The 20,582-nt window shown below is 45.5% G+C and overlaps 1 protein-coding gene across 1 annotated transcript in view; it reads right to left on the bottom strand.

Moving 5' to 3' along the window:
* Positions 1-20,582, bottom strand: part of MTOR (mechanistic target of rapamycin (serine/threonine kinase)) — a 124,124-nt gene that overhangs the window by 96,325 nt on the left and 7,217 nt on the right. Inside the window, exons 7-19 of the mRNA XM_010849896.1 lie at positions 16,007-16,282; positions 15,814-15,922; positions 12,628-12,814; positions 11,543-11,671; positions 10,605-10,849; positions 9,246-9,461; positions 8,695-8,900; positions 6,015-6,137; positions 5,158-5,247; positions 4,941-5,033; positions 4,119-4,253; positions 3,761-3,890; positions 2,165-2,415 (exon numbers count right to left, since the gene is read on the bottom strand). Coding sequence (XP_010848198.1) covers positions 2,165-2,415; positions 3,761-3,890; positions 4,119-4,253; positions 4,941-5,033; positions 5,158-5,247; positions 6,015-6,137; positions 8,695-8,900; positions 9,246-9,461; positions 10,605-10,849; positions 11,543-11,671; positions 12,628-12,814; positions 15,814-15,922; positions 16,007-16,282 — 2,190 coding nt within the window. The remainder of the gene's footprint in view (positions 1-2,164; positions 2,416-3,760; positions 3,891-4,118; positions 4,254-4,940; positions 5,034-5,157; positions 5,248-6,014; positions 6,138-8,694; positions 8,901-9,245; positions 9,462-10,604; positions 10,850-11,542; positions 11,672-12,627; positions 12,815-15,813; positions 15,923-16,006; positions 16,283-20,582) is intronic.

Below are 20,582 nucleotides of genomic sequence, written 5' to 3'. Positions count from 1 at the left end.
ACACTTCTAATTTAACTTGGAGTTAAATGTACAGCCTTAACAGATTACATTTAGACAAGGAGAAAGATCAACCATAAAGAAGCTAATATCTAATAATTCTTTTTTAAAGCAAAAATAAGAAAATAGAAGCAAAGTAATAGTAAAGAGCAGATTAATGAAATAGAAACAAAGATATAAGAGAGAAGAGAAACATGGGACTTCCCTGATGGTCTAGTGGCTAAGACTCCCAACACAGGGGGTGCAGGTTCGATCCTTGGTCAGCGAACTAGATCCCACATGACACAATTAAGAGTTCCCATGTTGCAACTAGATCCCTCATGCTGAAACTAAGATCCAGGGCAGCCAGAAAATAATACACGTAAATTTTAAACTTTTTTAAAAAGAAGAGAAACAAAAGCAAAAATTGGTTCTTTGAAAAATACTATGACAAACCTCTACCAAAAAATTAAAATATAAAATAGTGAACAACTTCATACCAATAGATTTTACTATTCAGATAAAACAAATACTTTCTTAGAAAAATGTGACTCAAATTGTCTTAAAAAGAAACAGAAAAGCTAAACAAATCTTTGAAACTGTGGTTAAAAAAAAATTATAGGTCAATTCCTCTCAGGAACACAGATGTAAAAATTCTAAATTACATATTAGATAGAAAATCAATGTATTAAAAAATATCATAACCAAGATGATTTTGACACAAGATATCAAGGGTATTTTTAGCACTAAAACACGTATCAGTGTAATTCAACATATTAATATATTAAAAGAAAAAAAACAAATGATTATCACAAGATTAAAAAAAAAAAGGCATTTGATAAAGCTAATACTTATTCATGACAGATACTCTTTAGCAAATAATACCATAAGGGAATATTTATATCTTTAAAAAGCTACCTATCAAAAACCTACAGCAAACATTATGTTTATTGCTGAAATTTTAACTGCAGACCCATTACATCAGGAACAAGATTAAAGGTTTCCTCTATTACAGTCTACTCAACACTACAGTGAAGGTCCTAGGAAGAAAAGTAACAACAGCTTTAATGACTAAAACAAAAAAGGCAAAACTGCTTTTTATTTTCTGCAGACTATATGATTATCTTGTGAAAACCTGGGAAAATATACAGGTAACTTATTAGAATTAGTAAGAAATCAATGAGGTTGATTATGTAAAAATAAACTGCACTTGTACACTTCAGGAGCAAAGCTAGAAAATACATTTTCTAAAAAACATACTATCTTTTCTGAATGTACATCAAGTTGACCATATGATCAGAGAAGGAAAAATAATTACTTCCAATATCTTTTAAAGGCAGTACTCTGACTGTATACCCTTGTGGAATATATTCTAAGAACAGCAGGAACTGCAAAGCCACCTTGAACTGTATTCAGTAGGTTTGCTGTAGGTAGTGGTACAGGTATGGTAATCACAGAACTACAGTGCGGGCTCTATGGTTTAGAGAAAGAAAAAGACCAAGAGAGAGGAAGAGGAAGAGAAAGGGGAAAATTATTCTTTACAGAAAAATGCCAGCTATTAGAAGCAGAAGGAATAAAAGAACTAAAGTCATTACTTTACAAACAGCATGATAACTGATTTCAGCAAGGATCCTCAATGGAGGCTAAAATCACTGGGTGAAAGGTAGCTGGGGAAGAGGACAGTCACACAGTCTCAAAGCTATTACCCCACACGCTACTGATGACTGAGGCAAACAGGTAACTTTACATGGAGAGATTTGATAAACACCAACCGTACCACGTGCTCAAACTTAGGACCAACAATAACAGGACAAACTGACATTACCAGATCCAATAAGAAGTATTGTAACTGCACCTCTGGAGTATTCACAGAAGTGTGTGACTTAAATCTAGTCATGAAGAAGAAATCAGAAATCCACTGTGGGATGTTCCATCAGATTACTGGACTGAACACTAGATTACTGAGAATAACAATGCTGTCCCGTCCCACCAGCCACTCATCTTTTAGCCATTCTGAATGATATGACAGGAAGCTGGGCTGAGCTGATGAATCCTGCACACCTAGGTGTCAGAAGCTCAGGGAAGTTAATGGCAAGCAGAGTCCATTATAAGGAAGCCACGGCGCAGATGGACCTTCCACACAGGCACTGGGCAGGGAGGAGCAAGGGTCAGGGGTTTAGGCACTTACTTCCCGGATGGCCCCGTCACAAACCCGAATGACATTCAGGAATGTGGGCATGACCTGGGGCAGGAACTGCACGCACTTGAGCCCCAGGGACTTGAAGATGAAGGTGATGGCCTGGACAACCATGGTGTGGTGGTGAGAGAGGGACTGGTCTCGGAAGATGCGCATCAGGGCCACCATGGACACGGCCGGGTAGAACTCGTCTAGAGGCAGGTTCCCCATGTTGACCAGCATCTCGCTGGTGCTGTAGTCAGCTAGGACCAAACAGCAATGAGGGTCGTGAGCTACATGCGACTCTCACTGTGGACAAAGCATGGTTAACAACAAACAAAAATCCTCCAGACACTCATTAGCATTCGTGTCTCTCTCCCTGCCACATTCTAACAGCACTGGGAATACAGGGTATATTAGGAACCAATGAATAGGCTCTCACCATGAAGGACACACAGTTTTTGGCTTGTCTGTTATCTAAACTATGAAAGCCTAAAACAGTACATGATAGGTTTGCTTTAAATTGCTGTGTTTAATTTAGCTTCTTATCATTCCAGTTCACAACTTTGTAGCTGAAACCATCAATAAAAATAATTACCCCCCCAAGTGAAAGTAAGGGGGATTAAATTAGGTAAACATCTGTTCAGCAGTTGCTTGGTCCCCCTGGGGAATTCAGACAAGTTAGCAACAAATGCTACCTGACCTGAACAACAAGGATCTCAAGGACTGGGGGTGGAGAGGGTATGGAGGGTGGGGGAATAAGGACCCTGAGAAGCAGAACATCCAAGAGACCAGATGACACGGTGCTGAGGGTAGAGGAACACCTGGAGGACATGGCTCAGGCTCCGCTTGACAGCTGGGGGTCTGACAGGGCATCATCACAGGCCCACTTCTCTAACACACAGAACACACTGGAAGCAGAAGGGGCCCATCCACAGAGTTCAGAAACAATTAGTTTATTTACTTTATTTATTTATTTTATTTTGCTGAACTGGATGGGGAAGCCACTGTTGAACTTTCCTACTTTCAGATAAGTCTGCCTGAAGGAGACAGTGGGTTAAGTCTAGAAAACTTGCCCGCATCCCCAGGCCCTACCCAATCTCTCAGGCTATTTATCTAAAGGCAAAGAACTCCAGGGCCAGACCACTTGATGGAAAAAGAACCCTGGATTCGGATTGCTACCTGCTTTTCTATGCCCTCTGAGCCTTGTATCAGATTTCCCTATCAATTAAAATTGGGACAATCAGTTCTACCCTCTTCCTCCTTGGGTGCCATGGGAAGAGAAAACATCAAACAGGCACTAACAAAGAATGACAGATGAACAAATGTGATGGGGTGATAATTCACCTCTTTCTCATCAGCACAAAAAGTGAGCACAGACATAGTCTGTTAACCCTTAACAAAGAACCCAGGCAAACAGGGAGACTAGACACAGCGCCCTTCCTATGATTCAAGAGCAAACTACTGACGTTCCATTCAAAAGTCACCAAGTGAACAAGTGAAGGATCATTTCATAGTTATCCAGCACCAGGCTCTTTCTAAACACAGCCAGTGAGGGCTTTGTGAGGCAAGCACTTGGCAAGCCACTCACAGATCCCCTCAACTTACAAGAATCCTGACTTGACTTGGACTCTGACAGGCTGACGGCAGAAGCGTCCCGGGACTGGTCGATCATGCCAATGTTCACTTTGTGCTTGTAGGGATCCAATGCCCCTAGGAGCCCCAACACACGGATAGCCTGTGTGGGAAAGGGGTGGGGGAAAAGGAAAACATTCATCACAGCACCTGACTACAACAAAACAGTGCTCATGGACACTCCTCTCCCGTTCCCAGCTACAGGGACAAAACAGAAAGGGAGAGGAAGTCTCATCAGCACCGTTGGAGAGTGTTAATGCCGCAAACATCTCCCACTCTCTCTCCATTCTCCCAGCAAGTCTGTAAAGACTAAGTCTGACAAGCTTCCTACCTCCCGCCGTGTACCCTGGTTTTGCTCAGTCTTCAGAAAGTTCAGCAGCACCTCCAGCAATGTGGGGTACTTCCTGTAGGGCTCTACCACGTAGCCAGTGCTGGCCACCAACTGCCCCAAGGTCCACAGAGCCACCTGGACAGGAAAAAGGTCACATGACTCATACAGCCAGTAAGAGAGAAAAGAAAACATACTTCATACTCTTTGTTAAATGGTTATAACAAAGAATTAAAGGCTATTACAAGAAAACAATTTCCAGTGAAGACACTAACCATAAACACAAATCCTGAGAGCTGGGATATAAAAACAAGGCTACAAATCAATACAACCGTCACTGGATCAAAGGTAAAGAGCAGACCTGCCTTTCTCAAAGGAAATACACAGTCCTTCTCACCATGGATGATTGATAGAAGAAGTCTGACCCAAAAGGAAATTAAGGTTGGTCTTACTTTTAGTCTAGGCACCTAATGATCTCAATGACCAAAGTGAAACCAGGGCTGGGGAGGGTGGGCTGGAGCTCTGTTGGCCTCTACAGCCAGAGGCCAAGGCACTCTTTTTCCTTTTAGGAGGCTGGAGCTCTGACGGGTGATCTGTAATTTTTTTTTTTGTCTAGAGGAAACGGCACTGGTCAGCTCTAACACTGACAACAACTCTGGGTCAGGATGACAGCTAATTCGGTTCCAAGTCTTTTTTCTTTTCACTAAGTCAACAAATGTTTCCAAGTACCCACTATGTGCTAGCCATTGCTTGGGGACACTAAGGTGACAGAGGTCCCTGGCCTCATGGGCCTGTCCTGTTCAAAGAGGAAGTGGTGCTACTCACCTGCCTTTTGGCCAACAGAGAGGAGTCTTGGAGCATGTCCATAATGATAATAAAAAGTTCATCAACCCATTTCCTCATTTCAAGGCCACTAACCTACAAAATGAAAAAGGACGTGGCAGACAGCATTAGAAATTATGGCATTAAGAAGTATTTTGACCTCATCAGAGGTATAATCACATTCTTCCCATCCTACGGGAAAAAACAGTTGTCACCTTACCTGAGCCAACTCTCCTATCGTAGCCAAGACATTATTGATCACACCTGGGTTTGGATCAGGGTCTGGATCTTTCAGTTTCAAAATTAAAGCCTATGGAAAGAAGGTACAAGAAAATGAATCCTGGTGATAATTGACTAGGAAACTTCTTTTCACGTAAGTAAAGTTCACCCCAGAGATCATCTCAGACAGAGGTAAATTACTTCTCCGGCTTTATGAATCCAGGGTTCCTCTGGAATGTAAATTCTCCTTTCTCCACACTGTACACAAGTCTGATGTAAGAGGGAGCTGGGAAGTGCCATGATTCACAAATGTTTCCCATGCCTTTTCTAAACTGCATCTGTGTGACCATGTACCCACATTCACATAGGTTGTGACATCCTTCACATGACTCAACATATCAGATTTGAAGGCTGTCTCCGATGAATATATATTTTTGCCTGTGTCCTGCGGCATATGGGATCTTAGTTCCCTGACCAGGGCTCGAACCTGTACCTCCTGGACTGGGAGAGCAGAGTCTTGGCCACTGGACCACCAGGGAAGTCCCACTGCCTCAGATTTTAAAGCTCACTTATTTCTTCACTTTGGGGGAGCTTCTTTATGCTGCTGTTTTCTCCTCTCCAAGAACGTTTGATAATTGATGATGTGCTTGAAACACTACATCAGGAGGAGAGCACTTTCCTGCAACTGGTGAAATTCTTGGTATCTAGAGCTGCAGGTGCTTGATGCGGCTCTTGTCCCTGAGTGTGGGACCAAAGAAATGATCTACTTTGTTCAGTGTACCAGTGAACAACGAAACACTCCCTTTGTCCCAAGACAGCCTGGAGAGATAGTACCTGTCTCTGTCTGCTGCAGATTACCTTCAGAATAGGCTCCATGTAGGGGCGGATGAGCCGCGGGGCGTTGGAGACCAGGTGGCCCAGCATGCGGGCACTCTGCTCCTTGATTCTTCCAATGCCGCTGTGCTCCAGCTCTGTGAGAATCTGTAGGTAAGAAAGGCTCTCTATGGCAGAGGAAACTCAACAGCTGCTGTGTGTCTGAAGGGAGAATGAGGCGGGGACTAGAGGAAGGAACCAGAACTGGGGATACTCCACAAGCAAGGCCATCTCTGCCGCTCATAGAACAGTCCTGGAGACAGCAGCGACAAGTGGAAAAACTGCTTGAAACCAGCCCTTCCGTCATAGTGCTCCACGGGCCCTTGGTCCTCAGTGAAACATAGCATTTAACAGTGTAGATAGTCATAGGAGACTGAGAAAACACAGGGCTCACTGTCAACAGGGTTTTGCAAAAATAAAGACTGATGCAAGGGCTCTCTGCAAAAAAAATCTTTGCAGATTCCAGTCAGCAAATCACTCAGAGTAGCTATAAATGATAACAATGGAATCGAAGACCGATGATGTTGAAAGAAATACTGAAACTTAGCAATGCTTCTGGGCACCTCTAGATAAACCTAAACAGGGATCATACCAACAGGATCCCCTTGAATCTTAATGAACAGAGATAACATGTGTGATCTAACCAACCTGCTGAAAACACCAGCAAATCAGCATGTTATGCTCCTGGGGACACAAACAACTTAATATAGACAAACTTCTGGAGAGCTGAAGTTGCCAGAAGGAAACCTCTGCACAGTGCGAAAAGGGAGAAACAAAGCTCATGTTAACTCAGCTACCCAGAGGAGGAGTCCCCAAGTTAATGTTTCGTCTTAGATTATTGCTTTACTAATCCCAATTTCCTGGACGCCCCTAGCCTGTTGTGAGTAGGTCACAACAGATAGCAGTGAGAAGGGATGGAGAGGGATACCAAGGACAGACCTGTAACTGCAAGAAGAGATGGCTGTCTGGGAGGAAACGGCTCCAGGGAGGAATGCACAATTCTCTGGGACAGCGTGGTGCCAAATCAGAGAGTCCTCAATTTACTCCAGAGCCAAAGAGCATCGCTGAGCAAGGGCAGTGGGTAATAAGAATACCCAGTGCCGTCCCTGATGATCAAGACGCCAAGAAGAGACCACAGCACACTTGGGTGTGGTCCCTTACCAAGGCATGAAAACGTAGAATTCAGCATGGGGAAACTTGTATCAAAGTTTAAAACCAAGAAAAATTATTTAAAATTTTTTCCCAAGCAGCCCTTGTTTTATTCATTCCTTTTGCTAATAAAGTGTTCCCAGATTTGAGCCTTCTGATAAAACAGAAAAAATGAAATGAAATAAAATTCTGGTATTTCAAGGGCTGAGTTCAGTACAGAGTAAATTCATTTAATGATGCTTCACATTTTCCAGTATCATAAAAATGAGAAGGCCTGACAGCTTACTGTAAACTTCTCGACGACACAGGCTACCCCTGGCTGCTTCACTGACGTGCTTCCAGCACCCAGCAGTACTTGGAACATAGCAGGTGCTCAAAACATCTATTGTCTGAATGAACATACTGATATTCTCATTAGGAATTATATCCTTATCAAGCTTACTTAGTACAGTTTGAGCTGCCAGGCTCAACAATGATTTCTTTTCCTTCCCCAAACTTTACTTATTTCAAGAAGACTTAAAATGATAGGCACCCCTAACACAGGCCAGCAGTTAAGAAATAAACCATTAAGCTAAAAGCAAAAGTGACAATATAAATATAATATTTATTTGTTCACTGATGACTTTATTCACTGTTACTTTAATTACGATAAACTGTGAATAAATGATATTTCTTTAGGATAAAAGTTACATATATTTATAATTTTCTATGTTTAAGTGCTTTATTTGTTAGAAGCGTTTATTTACTTCAAAAGAAACCATGGGGAGGGTCACAAAGCTGAGGGTGAGGTAGGGACAGGATGGAGTGAAGGGAAGGGAAATGACCGAGTAAGCCATGCTGAGACCCAGAGAGGTGGGTGGAAGTAACACAAGGCAGGCAGGACTGTACCCCAAGCATTGCTCACAATGTGGCCAGAGAACTTACTTAGGTAGATGAAGACAAAAACCAGGGGATAAGTTTCAGGAGCTCAAGCAGCAAGGTCAACCTGAGGCTCTAGTCCAGTCAGCTGAGCTTGGCATCTGGCATTATTGAGCAAAGATAGCCAGGGAGCCAGGGACCACAGAGCAGGGGCAGTGATAATGAGAAACAGAGCTGGGACCTCTCCTGTGCTCGGCCTCTGTGGCGGGCCTGGCAGCAGTGGGAGAATTAGGAGGGGAAGGATAGGGAGGCACTGGGCCAATTGACACCCTCTGCAGCAGATGCAGAAAAGAGGAGCCAGAAGTGGATTTGCTGATGACTTGCCAGGAAAAAGGAAGAGCTGCATGAGAGGTCAGCCTGGGCCTAGGAGGTCTCCAGGAGTCACACCGACAAGAGGCCTATGAGGTGATAAGCACTTGAACCACAATTATCAAGCCGGGAAAACATGTGGACTCTTGGCACCAAATGTGGCTTCTACCAGGCGTCTCAACCCTTCTCCCTCTTCCTCCTCTCTTTCCCCATACAGTGCTCACAGGAGCGTGTGCTCACAGGAGCGTGCCCTCCCCACCACCCCAAGGGGTGGCCATCACACCCTCACCTGGATGAGCATCTTGCGTAGGAAGGGCATGACGAAGGCTGGGTTCATGCTGCTGAGCCGGCCCACAGTGCAGATGGCCAGCTCCCGGATCTCAAACACCTGGTCATTCAGAGCCACGAACAGGGCCTGCAGGTTCTCCGCCTGGGCCAGGTGTGCATCAAAGCGCTCGTCCAGGGACGCCAAGACACAGTAGCGGATGTCAGGGTCTGCAAGAGCAAGTGAGCCTTTCAGTGCTTCTACTCTTTCATCCCTCCAGTCCCTTCCCACATCTGCCTCCACTGCCATCATCCTAGAGGGGGACTCCAGACACCCTTGTCTCACTGAACTTGTCATTTTCTTTCTCTACTGAAAGGACAAAGATGACAGAATTTAAGGCTGATTATCTTACACAATAGGCTGGCATGGCCAAACCTAACGTCTTGCCAGAAGAAGAGCTGGACATCAGTTTGTTGAGGCCGAAGGATTCCAGAAGGACCATGCAAGGAAGCTGGCTACTTCTAACTGCACCTGGCACCTACACTTCCCTAGACTGCCTGCATCTCACAATTTACCAGGATCGGTTATCCCAACCACGAGCAGTTTGCTGAGCACATCTGCCACCACTTGCACTGCAGTCTGGCTGACCACATGAGCGTGGCCACTGATGAGGTGGACAGAGGGTGTGAGCAGGCGGGAGCAGGTGCGGGCGGCCTCCATACGGATCTCCTTGTGCTCGCTGTTCAGGAAGTGATCCGCACAGTGGCGGACAAACTGGGTCAGAGAGTGGCCTGGATACAAGGGCAGAGAGAAGACAGAATGAACACCGCTGCTTTGGACAGCAGCTCTGTGACTCACTGGCTGCAATTTCCACTTAGTGGCTACTAATTTAATTTTCAGCAAGATGTTGATCAGCAAGATACTGATCCAGAACTCTTCTCTTAAAAAGGTAACAAATGGGATTCCAATGGGCAGAAAGGCAGATGGAGAAGGAACTGGGAGACGTACAAAAGACAGTTCCTTCCTGCTTCCATCCTAATCTTTCATTTCCTTCAAAAAATGAACTATTTTGTTATATTCTGACACTGTTTTTCATATTCCCAGGCTTCCATCCTAATCTTTTATTTCCTTCAAAAAATGAATTATTTTGTTTTATTCTGACACTGTTTTTCATATTCCCAGAGAGAAAAACCATTTTTGATCAAATTTACCTTGTCTATTTTAGTTTCCAGATTCAAACATCAAAAAGAGAGTTTGATGTAGGCTGAATTTAAATATAACTCCTTGCTATTCATTAGAAATAAATTATCCTGAGTGTTAATCAGTGTAACTGGAGGAACTGAAACGGGAAATCATGGATGCCGTAAGTACTCAGACAGCACATCTAGACTTCTTATACTTGATGTTTCTCTGCAGTCTTGACCAGTACCACCTACGTGATCTTAAATTTCATCTACGTGTGCATTTTTCTCTCCTGAAATATATCTCCCTAGGGTGTTAACGTGGGTTTTTCTGCAGCTTGGAATTCCAAACTGAACTGCATAGTACAGTACTCTTGGAAATCATACAGCCATAGTAACAAAAACACCCCAAGCCCTGCTTATACATTTTAAAGCATTAAACACCATCTCAGCTACAGGGAGGTAAGAAAGTGCAGAGTCCACCTCTGTAGCATTAGTTCTTTGGGTTAATGCATACTATTCTTCAAAATATCTGTACCCCCTACCCACTTTTCCTGTCTTTGTATGAGACAAAGAAACAAAGATAGGAATTAACAATATACAGAAAGAATATAGGAAGGATGAGCTGCTGCAGAATCAGCCACCCTGTCTCCAGGACCCAAGCCAGAGCCAGGGATTCTAGGCACCCTCAGTCTGTTCTCCAGGTTCCCAGTGTCACTGACTTTCTTGGCAAGAGTCACCACCTTTTCTTACCTTCAAATTCAAAACTGCCGAGAGTTCGGAGAGCAAGGGTGATGCTGCCCACATCACTGGCCTCAGGGAGGGTCGTGAGACCAGGGGAAGCCAGCTGATGGGCCAGGCCCTTGGGCATGCCGGGGTGCCGGAGGGGTTTGTGCATAAGGACCAGGGACAGCATCTTCAGGAGCCCGTCTTGGATGTCCTTTTTCAGCTGTGGAATCTGACGGCTCAGGTCGTAGAGCACAGCTGTCAGGGCAGGGCTGAAGGGTGGGAAACCAGTCACGACAAGGGCATGTGACATCTGGTCTGTTCTGGAGAAGAAACAGCCCTTTCTCTCCAGAGCAGGGACTGGGTCCCATCTCTGCTTGGTTTTTACAGCAGAAAGAATACTATAAAATTGAATATATATCCTAAAATCTCTTGGTCTGATTCCGGATTTCAAAACAATCTATGATTTTATATTGAGCAAACCTGTTTACTATAATTTAGCCACTAAAACCAAGTCTCAGTAAGTTACCTGGGAAGCAGATTGACAGCATCATCCTTATTTTATAGATGAAGAGAACGAAAGTGTAGGGAGCTTAAGTAATTTGCCCATAATAATATAAATGACAACTGCGAACATTACCAGAGCGCTTCTTAAACACACAGCACTTTGTGAACTCTTCTACTGAATCCCCAGGACAAATCCAGACAATAGGAATTGTTGTTGTACCCACTTTTCAGACTAGAAAGCTGAGGCTCAGAGAAGTTAAATAATTTAGTTACAATCACCAAGCAAGCTAGTGATGAAACATGGATTTGAAATCAGCCTCTGTATTTAGTGTGAGCTATCCTACCTAGTCAATGTTACATGCCAACAGCCATGCCTCTTTCTTTCCACACAGACCCAGGAGTGTGGCTCGAGCCTCATACTAACTGAGACAGGGACAGCTCAGGTTCCTGACACCTACCTCAGGCCCACCGCCAGCATGGGCTCCAGCAGCTCCTTGATGTCCTGTTGGATGCCTGGCCCCATGGCTCGGGCCAGCATGCTGATGCAGGTGAACACTGTGGCATCCACCTGCATAGCCTTCTGTCTCCTGCAGAGAACCCAAGTGTGACCAGTTTAGACATAATGGCATTTTGTGATGTCGTACCTCAAAATCACCGTGGGGCAAGCAGGGCAGGTTACCCAAACGGGGCCACCCCATGTGGGTGTGCAGGTGACCTAGTGGGGCCCATCACACTGCCGTCACTGCAGACTTGTATATTTACAACAAATGTCCAGCAGATGGCAGTAAAGTCTCCTGAGTAAGGGGCCCCACTTCAGAATTCACACAAAAGGCGCCACATGGGTTAGAGTGGTGCTGGCCAAGGTACCGATTTAGGAAGCAAACTGAGCAAGATGCAGGTCAGGGACCAGGAGTGAAGGGCACAGCCATCATGTGGGAAGAAATTCTACTCCCTGTGAGGAGAAGGCTGGGCTTGAGATGGGCGAGGCTCAGTAATTCACTAGCACAATCCTTGCTACTAACACAGGGAACTATGAAGACACAATTCTAATGAACTCTGACCCCCTGAGACTTAGAGAAGATACCCCAGCCTCGCCACTTTGCAGGGTGCTGAGGTCTTTCTCATATTTTATTCATTGGGAGGTTTCGAGAGGAAGAATAATGTATCCAACTTTAGTGATGAAAGGGTGACCATTAGGTCCCCTCATTTCTAGTCTGGGAATCCTCACTTTAGTTGTTATCAGAATAAGACCTTTGAAAGCCAGAGAAAAGAACAGAACTAGGAGATTCCCAGTAAGTAATATACATATTGAGAACAGCACTGGTATCTAATATGTTTGCAGGTATTCAAGCTTCCCAAATATTTACATCGATGTCACTTCATTTGGAAAAGGCCAGAGCTCAATTGAGGAAGGGCTATTCATTATATAATTTGCTGGTTAATGATGCAGAGAACAGGATTAAGCTCCACAGAAACTGGAATGGAGCATCCTTTCTCCTCAACCAAATGGGGTGGAAGATGAAATAGTAATAAAGATGCTTACTTATGGGCGAAGTCCTTAGGGGGCAGGGCTGCTCGGATGATGTCCAGCACACGAGGTAAATAGACCTTGAACTCAGACCTCACAGCCACAGAAAGTAGCCCCAGGGCTTGAAAGGCTGCTGTCCGTTCCTTCTCCTTCTTGACGCAGCTCAGGACATGGTTCATGGTATCCTGGAGGTACTGGGTATCTGAGCACAGAAACGACAAAGTGTATATGGCTCAAGGTGAGGGCTGGTCTCTGTGTCAAGGTCAGGGTTCCTATGCAACATGCAATTTAAGAATAAATCAAGAAAGCCTGTTGGAAAGGCATTAAAGAGAATTGAGAGAATGTACAAACCAAATTCTTATGCTTGATAATCACTCCTCTGATAAAGCTTTTAGAAATATTAGAAATATAAGCTGTTTTTCTCCTTTAATAAAAAAAAAAAAACTTAATCACATTAATTGTCCCCATCAGTGTTACATTTTGAGGGAAAAGATTATATGCTCTTGTTTAAGAAATATATGTTAAATCTTAGTTTAAAACGAGGAAAGGATCAACTAAGCTATTTTATATTGAAATTTACAGTAATATTGAAAATTGTTTCCAATAAACAGGCCATTCCACTCAGCCTAGGCCTAGAAATCACTTTGCTATCACCTAGAGAATTCTGTACAGTTATATTTAATAGAATAAGATTTAGTCTGTAATTTGGAAAGCCACATGTGTATTTTCATTAAGTTTACATAAGCCAATGTGCACGGGCAGGCGATTCTTGGGCAATTTAAGCTAAAGTGTTATGACTCCTCAGAAGGCTGGAGCTGCCTGCTTCGTGCCTTGCTTCTGTTTCTCCTCTTCCATCTCGCTGGCCTCAAGGCCGTGCACCGGCAGCACATACTTTGGAGCGGAGAAGGCGAGACCGTATGTCCACTATCCCCGAGAAAGTGGGGGCTGTGGAGGGCCACGATAGCCGCACTCAGCAACACGCCACTGCATTTCCGCCATTGACGTATGTCTCCTCTCATAGCTCGAGGCCAGGTGAGGTGAGACCACACATCCCCCGTCCCCGAGTGAGCGCTGGAGAGGGAGGGCCACCAGGACCACACTCAGCAACACACATCACTGCGTTTACACCACTGAGGAATGTCTTCTCTCACAGTTCGTGGTCAAATGAGTTGACCTCCCACCAGCTGAGGCACGCTGGGGCTTGAAAACAGTCAGAGACCAAGGGGATACCACCCTCAAATCAGAGTGCGTCTAGGAGGAAAACTAGACCTTTGCAGAAGGGCAGTGTTTCAGCAGGAAATGAGCTTAAATGATAGTGGCAATTTCCTTTTCCAGATTTAGCACCCCAAGAGACTAGGAATCTGGCATTGCTAGATTCTAGCCCAAACCCAAGGGGAGTATTTTTGACATTCCCAAAGGTTGCATCATCAGGAAGTGCAAGCAATGACTTCCAAACTGTTAAGCTTTAAAAAGTGGCACTTTCCCAATGAGACTGTACTTACACAGGCTGCTCAGGCTGAATTCCAAGGACATATTTTAGTATATTATTTAATAAAACAACAAAAACCCACATCAAAAGAACAAACCTGGGGGCCTTCTGAGCCTTTGTATCCTGCTGCTAGGCCGTCTTTTGAACTTACTAGGGTAACTGCTTCCACAATATGCCAGACTTTGATCAAATATGGCCTACTTATTACTCTCTTTTGAACCACAGACTTTCAAACCAAGATCATTTAAAGCTCTATTGAATAGGGGCGTGTCTGGTTATTAAAAAGAGAGAAAAGCTGCTGAGCACCAGGAGGGAAGAATAGAAAACTGAAAAACTACGGGTGATTTTCATTACATCCTTTCTTTATGGTTCAGTGATTTTATGTGGCTATTTGTCTCATCCTCACTCAGCATGGCCTGTGCTCACACCCCACAGGTTAACACTTCACCAGCTGTATTTTGCCGCTGTCTCATCTGAGCTGAGCAGTATGAGATGAGTCTATGCCAGGGAAAGGCATCTGTGGAGGCGCAGGCTGGCCTTCCGTTTCCCATCTCGGCTCTCACTGCGTCCTATATGCTTATGAAATGCAGGCAGCATGCACCACAGTGAAGACCAAAGAGATGTAGGGCCAAGGTCTCTACACCCAGCAAGGAGGGAGGTGAGACCAGGATGTTAAGTATGAACAGGCAACTGGAGTAATAGTATAATTTTTACCTTTACCTTATTATTAAAAAGGCTTTGAAGTAGCCAGAGGAACCAGCAACAGTAATGGTTTCTATTTCTTGGAGCTCACTCTGCACCAGGCACTTAGAAAGGTGCTTAGACATTCAGGCAGCCCATCTCATGGTGCAGGAACTGTCACTCTAACTGGACCCATCCAGAAGTGAAGGTCCAGGAAGGTCACACAATCTGCCCCCAACTTCGCAGCTAAGAACAGAGGCTGGGACTTTCCCCCTAGTGGTCTACTGTTTAAGACTCTGTGCTCCCAATGCAGGAGGCGCAGGTTCGATCCCTGGTTGGGGGACTAAGATCTGGCATGCCTCAAGGCGCAGCCAAGCAAAAAGAACAAAGGGAAGATTCACCCCAGGTCTGATGCTGTGGCCCTTCCACAGCTGGGGGTTATAATGAGAAAGGAAAAGCATGCTTCCAGCTGAAGTGAACCAGGCAGGCCTCAGGGAGAAGCCACTGTCTGAGCTGGGCCAGTTTCAGGAGCTAGGAATTCACAGCAACCCCTGGGAACAGGGCAGGAAGGGGGGAAGCCACAGTCTGTCACTCGTGAAACCAGCCCCTAAAGCGTCTAGTCCTTCCTCCTTGTGAGCGAGGACGCAGCCTGGTGCCCACCTCAGGGGCAGATGCAGGACTGCATCGGCTCCTCTGTGCCCCACAGACTAGCCGCTGCACCCCACAGAAACCCAAACTTCCCTTCCTTCAGTCTATCTGGAGCCCATTCGTGAACGAACATGTTGGCTTCCACGCGAGAACTTGCTTGGCTCTAGCAGCGCCTCTGCCTGCACATTCGGACTGTCCTGGTGTTTGCCACATTTACAGAAAATCTGAACTACGTACCGCTGAAACTGGCTAAGAAACCAGAGACTGGCCTTTCAGCAGTCACTGCTTCAAATGAGAAGCAGTTGTAACTTTCTGCAATCACGTCTTCTCTGTTTAATTACCCCTGATGGGTAACAACACAACGCATCCATGGACATCCTCACCTGTGAAGGCAGAAGGTCGGAAGGCAGCCAAGCGGGGCAACAAATTAAGGATTGTCATTTGGATCAGCGAGTTCTTGCTATTCCTGCACTTCAGCACCCACTGGCACACCTGAGACAGGAAGGACACAGGGTTGGTAAAGGAAGGGGAGGCATGGAGCTTGGGAAAAGAGAGAGCAGGCCTCCTGCTACTGACCTGATCAAATTTCTCCTCCATCAAGTCCCTGCAGCAGCGACTTTCCACCAGCATGGACTTTGCTGGGCTGGGGGAGGCCCCAAAGCCCATGAGGCCTTGGTGAGAGCTGTACCCCAGCAGCCCCACCAAGGCATTTGACTGCTGGGGCTGCACGGACTGGAAACTGGTGAAGGGGGTGATGTGACGGGGCTTCGTTCCAAAACCCATGAGATCCTTGCAGTACTTGTCATGGACCAACTGCTGCTGTGTGATTTCTTCCATTTCTTCTCTCAGGCGCTGTACACATGGGGGAGAAGTCACCTTTACTCACAAGAGGCATTTACCTGGGCACCGTGGAGTCTATGAGCAACACACACCCAACCCTGAAATGTAGCTCTTCCCACAGGGGATGGAGGCCACTCTTCTTGAGGATTCAGGTTTCCCTAGGACCTTGCAGGGGGCCTGATTCTAATTTAGGCAGAAGAGCACCACCTACTGAAGGATGAAGCAGCAGCAGGGGGCTGGCTCCCAAGGACCCGTAAGCTACCCTTGGTGTGGGAAAGCTGACTGTTGATGGCTATGACAGGAGACTCCTGAGAGGGTGAGGGGCAGCCCCACCCTGCTAAGGAAGCTCTGCTGTCCCTCTTCTCACCTGAAACCCAGGTAGAAACAGCGGAGGCAAGTGATATTCTCAGAGGCCTAGGAATTCTGTAAGAGGCATGGAACAAGCTGATTGGCTGAGAACTCACACCTCTTACCTATTCAAAGGACTGCTCAATAACTCGTCCTCCAGCAGTCCAAATTGAGAAAGATAAGAGAACAATTAATTTCCAGACTTCCAAACTCTTCTCACAGATATTTTCATTTTTCAGAAAATCTTGTCCACTATTTTTGTCAAGGTCACCAACATTCTTTTGTTGCTAAATCGAATGGTCTCAGTCCTCATCTTATTTGACTTGTCTGCAGCATCTGATCCAACAGTGTTTCCTCCTCCTTGACACCCTTCACTCACTTGGCTCCTTGGACCCTGAGCTTTGCTGGCACCCACACCCACCACCACCACTACTCCTTGGTCTCCCTGGGTTCCTCAGGATCTCAGCCCCCAACTCTCCCCCAACCACCCTAGTTACCGGGGAGTTCTCATCTAGTCTCACGACTGGAAATAACATCCACATGCCAACAACTCCCACATCTGTCTCTCGCTCAGATCTCTCCCCCAAACTACTCAACATCTCCACTCAGATGCACAATAACAAGTTCAAAAGCAAACCCCTGACCTTCCACCCCAGACCCATTACTCCCAACTCAGTAAATAGCAACTCTACCCTTCGGGTTACTGAGGCCCCAAACCTGGACTCCTCTCTCTCCCACCAACCTCCAAATCCCAAATTTAGAACCCAACCCCTCCTGGCACCACCACAGCTCCCAGTATGGTCTACACTGCCCAAGTTCTCTACTGAGATGCTACAGTTCTGTCCTGACTAGACTCCTGGCCTCAGCCCTGGCCCCTCCATTAATTTATTTCCAACGATATGTGCAGGGGCTTCTGAGATCCTATGTGATGAGTCCCCTCCTGCCCCAGGTATTCCCTGGACCCTGCCTCCCAACTCCTCTCTCCTCTCATTCAGCTCACAACAGCAAGCTCGCTCCCTTCATAAAGCAGCACACTCCTACCATGGGGCCTTGTGCTTACAGAACCAGCTGTCTGGAAGGGGCATCCCCAGATGTTTGTATGGCTTTGTCCTTAGCTTCTTCACGGCTATGCTCAAATGTCACCATATTGTAAAATGTAATCCTTGATCCATGCTAGCTTCCCCATTCCTTTCTCTGCCCTACTTTTCTCCACAGCACGTATCGCCATATGCTGTACTATATATACTTTTATTGATTTGTGTATTGTCTGCCTCCTTTTGCTAGTATGTACTGTTTTATTCACTGCTGCATTATTCTAGCTCTTAGGACACAGTATAACTGGCCTATAGTAGAAAATCAGAGATACCAAAGGAACATTTCATGCAAAGATGGGCTCGATAAGGGACAGAAATGGTATGGACCTAACAGAAGCAGAAGATATTAAGAAGAGATGGCAAGAATACACAGAAGAACTGTACAAAAAAGGTCTTCACGACCCAGATAATCACGATGGTGTGGTCACTGACCTAGAGCCAGACATCCTGGAATGTGAAGTCAAGTGGGCCTTAGAAAGCATCACTACAAACAAAGCTAATGGAGGTGATAGAATTCCAGTTCAGCTCTTCCAAACCCTGAAAGATGATGCTGTGAAAGTGCTGCACTCAATATGCCAGCAAATTTGGAAAACTCAGAAGTGGCCACAGGACTGGAAAAGGTCAGTTTTCATTCCAATCCCAAAGAAAGGCAACGCCAAAGAATGCTCAAACTACTGCACAATTGCACTCGTCTCACACACTAGTAAAGTAATGCTCAAAATTCTCCAAGCCAGGCTTCAGCAATATGTGAACCGTGAACTTCCTGATGTTCAAGCTGGTTTTAGAAAAGGCAGAGGAACCAGAGATCAAATTGCCAACATTCACTGGATCATGGAAAAAGCAAGAGAGTTCCAGAAAAACATCTATTTCTGCTTTATTGACTATGCCAAAGCCTTTGACTGTGTGGATCACAATAAACTGTGGAAAATTCTGAAAGAGATGGGAATACCAGACCACCTGATCTGCCTCTTGAGAAATTTGTATTCAGGTCAGGAAGCAACAGTTAGAACTGGACATGGAACAACAGACTGGTTCCAAATAGGAAAAGGAGTACATCAAGGCTGTATATTGTCACCCTGTTTATTTAACCTATATGCAGAGTACATCATGAGAAACGCTGGACTGGAAGAAACACAAGCTGGAATCAAGACTGCCGGGAGAAATATCAATAACCTGAGATACGCAGATGACACCACCCTTATGGCAGAAAGTGAAGAGGAACTAAAAAGCCTCTTGATGAAAGTGAAAGTGGACAGTGAAAAAGTTGCGCTTAAAGCTCAACATTCAGAAAACTAAGATCATGGCATCCGGTCCCATCACTTCGTGGGAAATAGATGGGGAAACAGTGGAAACAGTGTCAGACTTTATTTTTCTGGGCTCCAAAATCAGTGCAGATGGTGACTGCAGCCATGAAATTAAAAGACGCTTACTCCTTGGAAGGAAAGTTATGACCAACCTAGATAGCACATTCAAAAGCAGAGACATTACTTTCCCAACAAAGGTTCGTCTAGTCAAGGCTATGGTTTTTCCTGTGGTCATGTATGGATGTGAGAGTTGGACTGTGAAGAAGGCTGAGCACCGAAGAATTGATGCTTTTGAACTGTGGTGTTGGAGAAGACTCTTGAGAGTCCCTTGGACTGCAAGGAGAACCAACCAGTCCGTTCTAAAGGAGATAAGCCCTGGGATTTCTTTGGAAGGAATGATGCTAAAGCTGAAACTCCAGTACTTTGGCCACCTCATGCGAAGAGTTGACTCACTGGAAAAGACTCTGATGCTGGGAGGGATTGGGGGCAGGAGAAGGGGACGACAGAGGATGAGATGGCTGGATGGCATCACTGACTCGATGGACATGAGTCTGAGTGAACTCCGGGAGTTGGTGATGGACAGGGAGGCCTGGCGTGCTGCGATTCATGGGGTCGCAAAGAGTCGGACAAGACTGGGCGACTGATCTGATCTGATCTGATAGTAGATGCTCATTCTATTCTGTTAAATGAATGAAGAAGTTATGAAATTATAATAATTTATATTTGTACGGTGGTGATGGTTTAGTTGCTAAGTCATGTCTGACTCTTGCAACCCCATGGACTGTAGCCCGCCAGGCTTCTCTGTCCATGGGATTTTCCCAGGCAAGAACACTGGAGTGTGTAGCCATTCCCTTCTCCAGGAGATCTTCCCAAACCAGGGATGAAACCCAGGTCTCCTGCACTGTAGAATTCTTTACCGACAGAGCCAACAGGAAAGCCCTTATATTTGTATAGTTCTTCATAATTTACAAAGTACCATCACCAAAGTACTATTTCATTTAAACCTGTGAGCTAGGTGATATTGTCCCGTTTTTCTGGAGACAACAAAGATCCCAGAGCTGTGTGGGGTACAGTGGAAAGCATGTTATACTCAGGTGGGGAAATCTCTGAGGATGATCATTTACGCAATGCCCACTAGGAATCAGGAGTTGAGCTAAGCACCCCATATATATTTAGAAACCTTACAGGAGCTCCATGAGGTGGATAAGACCCTGTTAAAACTGAGAAAACTGAGGGGGTGAAGTAATTTACCCAAGTCACACAGCAGAGAGAGGAGTGGGGATCCAGAGCTAGACTCTGTGCTTCACACGCTGCAGCACACACTGTGCCCACACCCAGGACGTAGGCACTGACAAACGTCACTGGGCCTCCAAAAGCAGGAAGCCCTGGGGTAAAATTCCACAGCAACCAGTTCCCCACTGGAAGACTACCTCCCAGATACACCCTGAATCCAGCACGAGTGGACTGACACTGAATCCACTTCTGCGTCTACACTACCAGAGTCAGTGGAAGCCGTATCTGTGCCATAGCCGCACCTTCCAGGGGCCGCTTCCAAGCGAGAGAACG

This window comes from Bison bison, unplaced genomic scaffold, assembly GCF_000754665.1.
Source record: "Bison bison bison isolate TAMUID 2011002044 unplaced genomic scaffold, Bison_UMD1.0 scf7180017864289, whole genome shotgun sequence".
Lineage (NCBI taxonomy): Eukaryota > Metazoa > Chordata > Mammalia > Artiodactyla > Bovidae > Bison > Bison bison.
This window is presented reverse-complemented; position numbering and strand designations above follow the sequence as displayed.